The sequence below is a fragment of the Catharus ustulatus genome, chromosome 6, assembly GCF_009819885.2.
Source record: "Catharus ustulatus isolate bCatUst1 chromosome 6, bCatUst1.pri.v2, whole genome shotgun sequence".
In the NCBI taxonomy this organism is placed as follows: domain Eukaryota; kingdom Metazoa; phylum Chordata; class Aves; order Passeriformes; family Turdidae; genus Catharus; species Catharus ustulatus.
In genome coordinates, this window is record NC_046226.1 from 59,715,763 (window position 1) to 59,727,227 (window position 11,465).

The following is an 11,465-nucleotide window of genomic DNA, read 5'->3' on the forward strand; positions in this document are numbered from 1 at the left end:
ATGATAAGGAAGATGTGCAGTGTTAAATCCTAACAGAACAAGCTAGTGTTGTTTAATAATACAAGAGTTTGGAGACAAATCTTTACTCTTTGCTTTGAAGCTGCTTTAACTGCTGGGCAGGAGGAGTGTACTACTGTGGTCATTCTGTCTGTTGATAGAATGGTATTAATTACCAGGCAGCATGTACTCAGAAACTTCTAAAGGCTTGGAAACACTATGGGATATTCTTAAACTCAATATAATGCTGTTCTGAGTGAAGAAGGACTGGTTTCATTAAAAATGTGACCTTTTCCACTGATTTAGCAGAGCAGCAGTATAGTAAAAATGTAATAAAATCAGCACAAGAAAATACAAATACTCTGCCTTTACATGAGTGGGTGCTTGCCCTCCCTGTGCTGAAGTCCCTGTTTTGTACAATGCAAGAAAAACAAGTAATGAAATCACTCTGCAGGTTTAACTGCACTCTTGCCATACCTTTAGAATATTGAACAATGCATTAGGATAATGTGCAATTGAATGAAAATTTTTATCAAGTAGAAGAAAAGGAAGAAATTAGAAACAGATCAGGTCTGTGATTGTTCAGAACTGAATGATTATGTTAATAATACTAAAAATTGAAACCAAAAGTCTTATTTTCCAAGCACTTACCTGTGTAATCTTTCTGCAATGTGAAGTCATTCTTTTGCATCTCACTTGTGGAAGCAATGTTTTTGATTAAATGGAAAATCTTTTTGCTGTTTTTGCATCTAGTTGAAGGTTCTTGAATTTAACGATTCTCTGATAATAAAAGGTAAGGAAAGGGAAGGAAGAAATAACCTATATAATATTTCTTCCAAATTTGTATAGAAAGAACATGTACAAAAGACTGAAGATTAAATTATTAAATGAAGATTTAATATTTTATAGTAAAAAATGCTGTAGCATTGTGCAGTTATGTAAATAGTGGTGATAAAGCTGAGCATCAAAGTTTAAAGGCAATGTTGTTGGTAGCTTGCCATATACTTAGTTGCATAGCAAAGCTTATTAGTTGTCTAATTATCTTTAATGCAAGGCTTAGTTTGCTGCTGTAACTTTGCATAGTGCTTAGCACGACAGAACCATGTGTTATTTAGAAGCAGTTTGGTATATTTGAAAAGTTAAAGCCTTTAAAAATGCACACCAAGCAGATCTTCCCAGTTGCTCTGAGAAAATAGCATGTGGCATGAAATATTTAAAGTTGTAGTTCAGAGGCTTCTGCAGCAGTTCTTCTGTTCCTGCTTCTTAGAAAGCTGAAGGAAAGGTGTGGCTGAAAGCTGGAGGGAGGTGTGAAATTAGGTCTTTACAGCTGTCATTTCAATCTAAAGCTTCCTAAAACTGGAAGCACCTTTTGTGTAGTTACTGTCTTACCGACCACAAATGAGAAAGAAGCATAATCATGTTAATAATCAATACATTTTTATCTCTTCACAGTGTGCTTAACCACAAAGCCTTTGGAAAGATAAGAATTCAGTAGTGTCTTACAGTTCACAATTTACAGGTGAAAATGTGAACAAAGACAAATCTAAAAGCTTATTCTATGTTTTTTTAGAGGAGACTTTATAAAAAAGTAATTAACTGTAATGCTTCTGCAGAGACTTGCAGACTGGCAGCCTGTAGATGCACTGGGGGATCAGTCAGAATTTGACACCAGGACTGTTTTTAACCTGGAAACAATAGCTTGTGTGTGTGACTTTTTAAAATTGTAGTTATAGTTTAAGCCAGGTTTCAATTGTCAGGTACAGAAACAAGCCCACCTAACTTATGGATAATTGAATTAACTTGCTTAAACTTTAATTGCTGTGCTTCTCAAACTGTTGTGATGTGCTTGGTCTTGATGGCAGAAAGGACTGCAGGAGGCAAAATTGTACCTTGAATCTGGGTGAAAGTCACCCAGGCTGGCTGCCTGCTGCCAATGCTCATTTCTGTGAATTTTTTCTGCCTTCAGCTGAGGAAGGAGGTGTGATGCAATGCTTGCTCTTGTACTGACTGCTTATATTTGGTGTTGATATTGATGACTTGTATCCAATGGCTGTCTTTGGAATAATTAACCCTCAGAATTCACATTGAGGGGATGAAGTACCATGGTGTGAATTTGTGCTGGGTTTTGAGTCGTGTGTGTAGCCATTCACAGGAGGAATATGGTGGCATTGAAGTTAAAGCTTAGTCTGCCAGAGCTACACAAGTGTCCACTAAAGGACACTCACTGCTGGCATCTCACAGTGTCACCAGGCTGCTTTTTCCTCCCCTCAAAGAGAGGTAGTTTCTGTGGATGTAGTGCAAACCAGCCAAGTGTCACAGAGAAACTTGGTCCAACTCTGTCATTGGTTGGTAAGCTGAGATAATGGGGAGAATTGGATTCTTTGGGCTGGTAGAGGAAGAAACTAACCTTACAAAGAAGAGCAGTTTTTTCCTTGATGAGTTGAATCAGCTGGTTCTGTGGTCAGTCACTAAATCCAATTTGAGTTGGAGGGAGGGAGGGGGAAAAAAACCCTCTTTTAAGCTTTTTTTTTTCCCTGTAATCGGCTTAGCTAAGCTCTAAAATTATATCCATGAGCAGAGACAAAAAGAATCCCAGCAGAGTCTTTGCATTAGTTTAAATTTAGTTTGGTTTTTTTTTAGAAAAGAATGAAAACCAATGCCACTGTCCAGAAATGAATTCAAAATATACACTTACCTAGTCAGGTATTTGTTTACTTAGTATTTAGCAGAGGCACAAGGTTTTAAACTGTGCAGTCAAAGCACTCTAAAATTCAGCTGCTGGTCCAGCTTAGCATAAGGACACAGACTGGGAAGGTTCAAAAGGGCAAGTCAGGTTAAATAATCTTCAGACTGTCAGTGGACAGAGCTCTGCAAAAAGGCTTAAATGCTGTTTGGCACTGATTTTATCCAGGCTTTTAGCACAGAGGTCTTTTTGACTTATCTGACCAGTGAGCTCTTTGCTTTCCAAGTTTTGAGTTATTTTCCTAATTTTTTACATAACTTAACCTCCCCTTTTTTCCATTTAGTTTAGTCTTGTTTGCACAGGATGTGTTTTGGATGCAGAGTCTATATTCACAATTATTCTGCATCAGAGGAGCTCCACTTCAACTCAGCCCCCACTGGTGACACCTTGCCCAGCTGGTGAAATTTTAAGCAGGTGTTTGAAAGCTCCTAGGGTGATTAGTAATAAAATCAGCTGGTGTTCTAACATTTGAAGTCAGTTCTGAATTAGTAAATGTATTCCTGTGAGGTTTAAAAAAATTATTTGTGCTTTTTGTGCTTTAAAGATTACATTTCTCAGTGATCTCTGTGGTTTGTGTTGCTCCATTCCTTGAGCAGAAAAAGAGGAAATTTTAATGTTTTAGTTACTGAAACACCATCTGCTAGTAACAGTGAGGGACACTATTGTAATGCAAAATAGTTTCTTTATCAGAGTTTCTGGGACAATGTGCTATATCCCTTCCACAGGTACAAATGCATCAAGGCAGCTTTCAGAGAAAAACAAGTTTGCTTTTATTCCTTCTATGATCTCTGTTGGCAAAAACTTACCTTCAGAAAACCATTTCCTGTTAATGGGTTCTGCTTTCTTTGCCTCCCTCCCCCCTTACCACTGTGCTTGAAATGATCACTGTCTTGCTATAAGGATCAAATTGGAAACAGTTTTCCATTTTTGTGAGATGGAAGTACCTTGAGCACCCAAAGCAGGAATTTAATAGCATTAGGCCATGTGGTACTAGTTGGCACTTACTAAAATTGAGTGGCCACCGCTAGCACTGAGACACTTGAAACAATTTTCTTGATATAAATGTGGAAGCTTTGCACTTGAGAGGTGGATGACTCTCACTCTTTTTTTTTTTTTTGGGCCACTTCAGATGGTATGATCAAAGAGAAACTTGCCCAAATTGATCCTTATAACATAATTTCTCTGTATTACAAGTGATGATTTTATAGTTACTTCCTCTGCATAATAAAGGATGATGGAAGGTATTTCTGCATATTTTGAAGTAGCCTAGAGCACAATCTACTATGATCTGTCTGTGCCCTTAAAAATGTTGCTGCCCTTTTCTGCTGGTGGTTTTAAGCCCTGATCTCTGAGTAACCATGATGAAAACCTCTGTTGTGTTAGAGATCTGGTCTTGCACAACGTGCAGGGAGATGAGGGCAACTTCCTGCCTTGTTTAAGGGCAGGTCCTGCACAGACATTCTGCTCTGTGCAATTTGAGACTTCTTAAGTCAAGTCACACTCTTGAGTACAGCTAAATATTCCAGTGTGCTGAAGGGAAAAGGGTTCCATCTCCCTGTCCCAAACTGAGAGTTACCAATAGAAGATAACACATCATTCCCCCTAATAAAAAAGAAGAAATTATAATTTACAATTGCACTGGGAAGTAGGATTAGGGAAAAAAAAGGACTGTGATAATTTCTGGTTCACTTCAATTCTATGCAGAAATATCCTATTCATGTAATATAAAATGCAAGATGGGATTTTTTTGAGATGTGGGTGGGGGGCTGGAGGGTAAAAAACCTTATTTTTTATTTTACTTGTTTGAACCAATCTTCACCCCTGTAACCTGTCCATTCCATGCCCTGGACTTGCAGGATGATGAAGACAATAACACGTCTTCACAAGTCCATGATGTTTTTAGAGTACTTTACAAGCAATTCTTGGACCTGGAACACTGAGAACATGACTATGCTGATGAACCAGCTGAGCCCAGAAGACAAAAAGGCAAGTGGCTGTGTGCTGGGGCCATGGACTGACAGGGGGAGCAGCTCAGCAGCCCAAGATTGGACCTGAGCTAATGTGCAGCTCACCTAGGAGCAGCTCAGCACTGCAGGGTCCTGGGAGGTCCTGTCAGATCTCTGAAAAGCTCCACCAGTGACCTGAGGAGATGAGGAAGGGCAGGGAGAGGTGAAACAAGGATGTCAGTTTGTTGAGAGAGGAGGTTTTACTTTACTCCTAATTTTCCCTCCCTCCTCCACCAGCAATGGCTCAGGTGAATTTAAACTTCCCTTCTGCTATGGCTTTGCTGGTTAATATTCAGCAGAATAAAAATCACCAGTTGCAGTTCAAAAAACTCAGCTTCCCTTATGCATTTGGAACGGTTTTGTCATTCTTAAGATGTCTTTGCTACTGAATTGTTTTCCAGAATCAGTTCAGTAGTTAGATTCCAGAAAAGCTGCCAAATTTCTAAATAAGCTGTCTAAAAGTAGGAAATGAAATAGCTTTTGGTGATTCTTGTGTGGATGGTGTTTCCACCCCTTCCTGTCCTCTTGCCTCTTCCTAGCAACTTGAGTTGAGGAAAAATCTGAAAAGCAAAATTCCCAGCACCAGAGCTTTGCACTGGTAGTATTTTCAAATTGCTGCATTTTGTTGGGATGTGAACATGGTACTGTAGAATCTTGAGATAAGGAAATCAATACATCAGTAAAAAAACTTGTGTATCAAATTCATCATAGTGATCTTCTCTCCTGCAGAAGGCACTCAGATGGTTGTATTTAAAATATAACTGTATAACTCTAAGCACAGCTAACAGAGCCCTGCACTTATCAAACAGTGAACTTGGCACAGAGCAGTGTTTATTTTAGAGCACATTCGAATTATCTGGTGGCTTAAAAATAAAACAACATACTAGAAAATAGTTATTTTCAGAATGGAATTCCTTACAGACAGTTGAAATGGGAAAACTGAGAAGTGGAGAGCAGAGTATTACTGCTGAGGAGGGAAAATAAGGCATGAAGTGACTGAAATTTGGAAGAGATGATGTCAGAATCTGGTGGCTAAATCAGAAATGGAGCCTAAATCTGGACTGCTTCTAGGATTAAGGCTGGGATAACTTTCTTGTGTCAAAGCCAAATTGGATTTATCTGGAATAAAGACATGTATTTTCATTTAAATTATGTAGAGGTGAATTTTTAGGCAGCTAACAGTGGAAGCTTTTCTTTTATGCAGACATTTAATTTTGATGTTCGACAACTACACTGGGCAGAATATATGGAAAATTACTGCCTGGGAACAAAGAAATATGTGCTGAATGAAGAAATGTCAGGCCTCCCTGCAGCTAGGAAACACTTAAATAAGTAAGTGTCATCTCAATTTTTAAAATTTTAATTATAATTTCATATTTTCTGTGCCCTGCATTTGTCCAGGTTTGCTTTTCCATGTAATGACTTAATTGTTCTTAAAAGCAACTTTTTTAGGTTCTGCAACGGTTCTTATCTTCCAGTCCAGTGGTCTGAAACATTTTCTGAAGCACATTTGCTGCTCCAGGCTTGCTCCCAGAGTAAATAGTTTATCAGTGTGGGATGACTGGTGTGGATACTGCAATTTTTGATTGAGGCTTTTGATTTTTCCGCAGTATCTTTTGAAGGTTAAAGGTATGTGGTTACACAGGTCACAGTGTTCTTGGGCAGGTTCCACAGGGCAAGAGCTGTCCTGGGAATGTGATCTTTGGAGGCAAAGGAATAAACAGGCAGACACTCTGCACTTCAGAGCAGGACACTTTGGTGTTGGTGCTCTAGGCTCACCTCCTCTAGCCTTTCCTCTGTACTTTAATTCCTGCCATTTGGATGGGTTGGGTCTGTCCAGGATTCTGTTGGCACAGTTGCCCTTTTTCTGTTCTTGGCTGATTCATCAAGGCAGCTCTAGATTTCTGATTTGTCTCTTGAGTGAAGTAAAAATCATCTTGTTCTGCAATGCTGCATCACATCTGCAATCCTGATAGCACAAAGAGAAACCATGCAGGTTGAGACTCGTGTTGTCATTCTAAAGACAAGCTGTGGAGGGGTTTGGTGTCTGTTGAAATGACAAACACACCTTTGAATGATGGCATCTGTGACAACTGTGGGAATAGCCAAACAAGTGTCCCTTCTGGCTCGTTTTGTTTGGATGTTTTTTAAAATTTCTATTTAGATGCTATTAAAAAGTGCATAGAAATGATCACATAGTTGATATTCTTAGTGCAAAGGATCATTGTGAAAATGACACGAGAGATAACCTTGGTTGCCCCCAGCTCTAAAGTTTGTAAGTGGATTGTTTAGCAAGAGGTTTGATTCTGACTTATATTTACTCTGAGGTATTAATTTGCTCTTTTGTTACTATCTAGTTCTTAATTCTAATCTGAACTTGGAGTCCACTGCCTTAGTATTAACCAGATTTGGCAGCCCAGGGGACATTTTTCTCCAGGGAACCACTGGGTGGATTTGTACCTCTAGTGGAAAAGTGTTGCTTTTGTAACACACACATTTAAACAGTTTTTCTCTGCCAATAAGATTGTAAAGGAGCCCAGCCTTACCTGTAAACAAGATGAAGGCAGTATTTCCCTAAAAAGAGCTGCCTTTAAAATAGAAATTGTCACAATCTACTGAACCAAAGAGATTGCTCTGTTTCTAAGAAATCTGAGTAAATTCTGGTTGCTGTTTTTCTTGAAGCTTCCATCTCTACATGTGAGAGGATTGCTAAAAAGCACAGTTCCTCTAAAATGTCGCTCAGTTTATCCTACACTTTTAATATAGTTCCTTGAGAAGGAAGCAGTTTAGAATTGCAGTGAAGAGGCTGAGTTCCCTGGCTGGAAATGTCTGGAAAATCTGATGAGTTCTTATGATGGGGTGAGGTTTGTTTTTTTTTCCTTGTTCTTGTCATCAGTGGCAGTTGGAGTTACTTCTGTGTATTTCAGAAGTTTTAAATACGTGGTGGAGTGAAGGGAGGTTCAGAGTGTTAAATACTATTTTGATGTTATCTTCAGGAGGTTTGCATCAAGCAGCTCTGAAGCAGAAGTACATGGGGTGGTCTGCTCCTTGGTTTTTCATTCCGCTTTTCAGCAGCATTACTCACTTTTGTCATTGCTCATAATGTATCTTGAGATGAATAGGCAAACAAATGGTGTTCTATACCTGTAGTTCATTTTTAGAGTGTTCCTTTTCCCTCAGTCTCTGTACTTTGCTGGCCCTCAGTGATGGCTTTTGTTTGTCCCCAGGTTAAGGAACATTCGCTACGGCTTCAACACGATCCTGGTGATCCTGATCTGGCGCATCTTCATCGCCAGGTCACAGATGGCAAGGAACATCTGGTACTTCGTGGTCAGCCTCTGTTACAAGTTCCTCTCCTACTTCAGAGCCTCCAGCACGATGAGATACTGAGGAAGAGGATTTAGCATTAGGACATCTATGCATATGGTGGTCTAACTGCACAAACCCTGTACCATGTAGTCATCTCACATTTCGTGAAGCGTAATTTCATTTTTAATTGAAGTGCGAAATAAGCGGTATGGTATTTGTAACGTTAGCTGTATCTTCCTGGAAACAGAGCAAATCCAAAGGGCAAGTGCCACCCTCAATTGGCTTAGGAAAGCATTTAGATACCTTTAACTCTTTGACCTGGGGAAGACACACTAGACCACTGACCAACATAACTGTGCAATTTGGAACGTGTTTGATCAGAATCTGCCTTAATGTGATTTTTTTCTTTTAAGTTTTACTCCACATTGAGCAAGATAAATATTGGCATAGTAGATACTAGTTGCTGTAGACCTATTTATTTGAAATTCTCCTAAATTACAAAGGGTTTTGCAAGTTGCAAAAGTGTACAAATGACTCTGGATCTCCTGAAATGAAACAATTGAGAACTTTTGTAATTTGTCTTTAGGTTTTGCCACTTCTTCCCTTCCCCTCAAAGTAGGGATGTGACAATGGTGCCTCCTTTGCTTTAAAAGTAAAAAAAGAAATGAAAAATGAACCAACCTTCCTTATTTACTGAAGGGCCTTTTGTATATCTGGGCTTCAGAATGCACTTTGTGATTCGGTTCTGTGCTTGAACCTGGCTGTGTCCACTTTGCATTTGTGGCATGAACAGTTTGCTACTCTGAAAGCAGAACTGATGCTTGCATTGGGCTGATAAAAGGAAGTGTTACCCAGAGAGGGGCAAATAAAGTCATTGACTGTCTTCTTTTTAATGATTTAGGTTTTTTTTAATTGAGAACACAGAGCCAGCACTTCTGACTTCAAAGGGTAAATGTAATGAAAAGGAATTTATTATGCTTGGTTGCTATTTATATTGCTGGTAATAGTAGCTGGACAAGCTGTAGACTTTCATTAAGAGATACACCTGTTTTCTGGCTGTAAGCAATGGTAGCAAATACTTCCAGAATTTATAATTTTTTAAAATTTGAGCAGTTAAATTTGATGCATGGGCAACACCAATGCACAAGCACACTTTCTCAACCCATTTCACTGGGCAAGCATGCACCTTGCTCCAAAAGGAATAGATGTTAACAGTTCTTCCATCTCCCTTTTAACTTAAATTACTAGGTTTCAACCTGAAGAAATATGGGGGGGGGGGTTTTCTGCATGTTACTTTGTTTCAGTCGGGAAGACATTTATAAAAATGGCAAGTTGTAAGAAAAGATTGAATCCTTGTTTCTTCAATCCAAGGCAATACATGAAGATCCCTTTAAATTTTGGTTGCACAGGTTTGAGAACACTGTAGTGTTCCTCTAATTCATGCACTGACCAGCACCCTTGCCCAGTGTTTGTTCATTCAAATCAGTTTGTACTGATGAATTTGTTCTTGAATCTGCCTGGAAAGGCAAATAATTACACAAGAACTACATTATACTTGCCCTTGGTAGTTTTTTGTCCTATCAAATTAAATTTGTAAAGAACTTATTTTGCTATTCTTCTAAAAACTCTTACTTTGAAGAGAACACCTTTCCTGCAGGTGTATATCTCATTTTGAAAAGAGAATGGCTTCCTTGTTGAAGCTAAATATTCTGTAGTAAGTAGTTAAGCTGTACTTCCTTTTTAAACTTACTGGTGTATATATCAAGCTAGTGCTGAAAATCCTGAATGGTCTAGGACCACACCTTGTGTGAGAGACCTCTGACTGTGGCTGAAATCAATTAAGGCTTCTGTGCTTGGACATGTTACACTTGAACAGATGCAGTAGGTGTATGACACTTTTTAGCTGCCTCCCCAAGTGTCTCACTAGACCTGAAAGTATGCTGAAAGCATTCCTGAATTACAGACTTTATTCAGAGGGGCATAAATGTCCACTGCCATCCCCAGATGGCCAGTGACACCCCTGCTCCCATGTTGGCACGTGGCTGAAGTTTGCTAAGGATAAGCACATCATACTCTGAAAGTTACCCTGTGAAACAATCCACCCAGGAATTTTGGTTGTTTTGAACTTTAAACGTCATATATGAACATGATAACATGGTACTTCTAACGTTGATTTTTTTAATACTGAGAGAAACTATGAAGCCAATGAACTGATTACTTCTGGTCCAAGACACTGCTTAGAAATTTAGTCTTTTGGATAAACAACAAAGAGAGGGATTACTTTGAGCCTAAGCTTATTTAACCTCTACACTAACATTTGCCAATTTAGAAACTCATTTTCCCCCTCTTTGGAGATTGTTGTTCTGTGCCCCGTTGCTATTTTACACCAATTCATCAGTCACCCTATTGAACTGACAGTAGATTCAGTGTCACATTAATTCTGCTGGTTTTGTCACTCCCTGTGGTCAGTCTGTGAAAATCTACCTGGAACTATTGGAATTTTTCATATGGGAGCCCTGTCCTCCTGCAGTTCTTCACACCAGTGGTTGCACATAAAGGATGTTGGTCAGAAATATACTAGAACTATATTTTGGTCCATGAAGGCAGACTCTGTTTTGACTGGCAGGTTACAGGAGTGGTATCAGCTGGTTAAATAGGAAGAGGAACAGGCTGAGACAACATTAGCACTGAACTGTTACTGGTATTTAAATTGGGGACCAGGAAAAAAATTACATTTTCCTGTAATGTTTTTCTCTGCGGTAGGAACAGATGTTTGGAAACAAATGCTAAATCTGTGAGCTTTTATAAGACATAAACAGAAATATTGGGTGCCTTTGTTTGTAAACCAAAAATAAACTAATCCCTTGGAAGTGTTGTTGCAGTGTTTATTGTATCTTTTTACGTTGCTTAGTCTGATTTGTGCAAAATACCCAGATAATTTAAATGCTACCTTAATATACATGAACATGCTCTTTGTGAGAAGCCATGAAAATCCAGTTATTGACTACTGTGGATTTAAAAAAAAAGCAAAGCAGAAAACAAACATAAACCCTAGAAAACCCAGCAAACCGCCAGAATCTAAACCTTGAGCTGATACCAGGACACAGGGTGAGGTGCCCCTGGTCATGGTGACTTATTGTGTGTCAGCCTCTTTTCCCCTCACTGTCATTGCTTGTTTATTTGTACTACCAATTTTATATTTATTTAAATAGAATCCATCTGCATTTTCATATGGTTTAAAAAAGGTATTGTGGTTTTACAGAAGCTTTAGGGCTACACTTCAAGCAACTCAAATTATTTATGGTATCTACATTTCGTGGTGAGGGAGGGAAAGGCAGCATTAAATTAGTGTATCACCAAAATGCTGTGGGTTTTTGGTTTTTAACCTTTATTTCTTGGAATGTTCCGTT

General features: G+C 38.9%; 1 protein-coding gene across 1 annotated transcript in view; it reads left to right on the top strand.

Annotated features, from left to right (window-relative positions):
- Positions 1 to 10,925, top strand: part of FAR1 (fatty acyl-CoA reductase 1) — a 34,105-nt gene extending 23,180 nt beyond the window's left edge. The window contains exons 10-12 of the mRNA XM_033062517.2: positions 4,597 to 4,726; positions 5,951 to 6,078; positions 7,974 to 10,925. Of these exons, the coding sequence (XP_032918408.1) occupies positions 4,597 to 4,726; positions 5,951 to 6,078; positions 7,974 to 8,136 (421 nt within the window). The 3' untranslated portion in view covers positions 8,137 to 10,925. The remainder of the gene's footprint in view (positions 1 to 4,596; positions 4,727 to 5,950; positions 6,079 to 7,973) is intronic.
- The last annotated feature ends 540 nt before the right edge of the window (positions 10,926 to 11,465 follow it).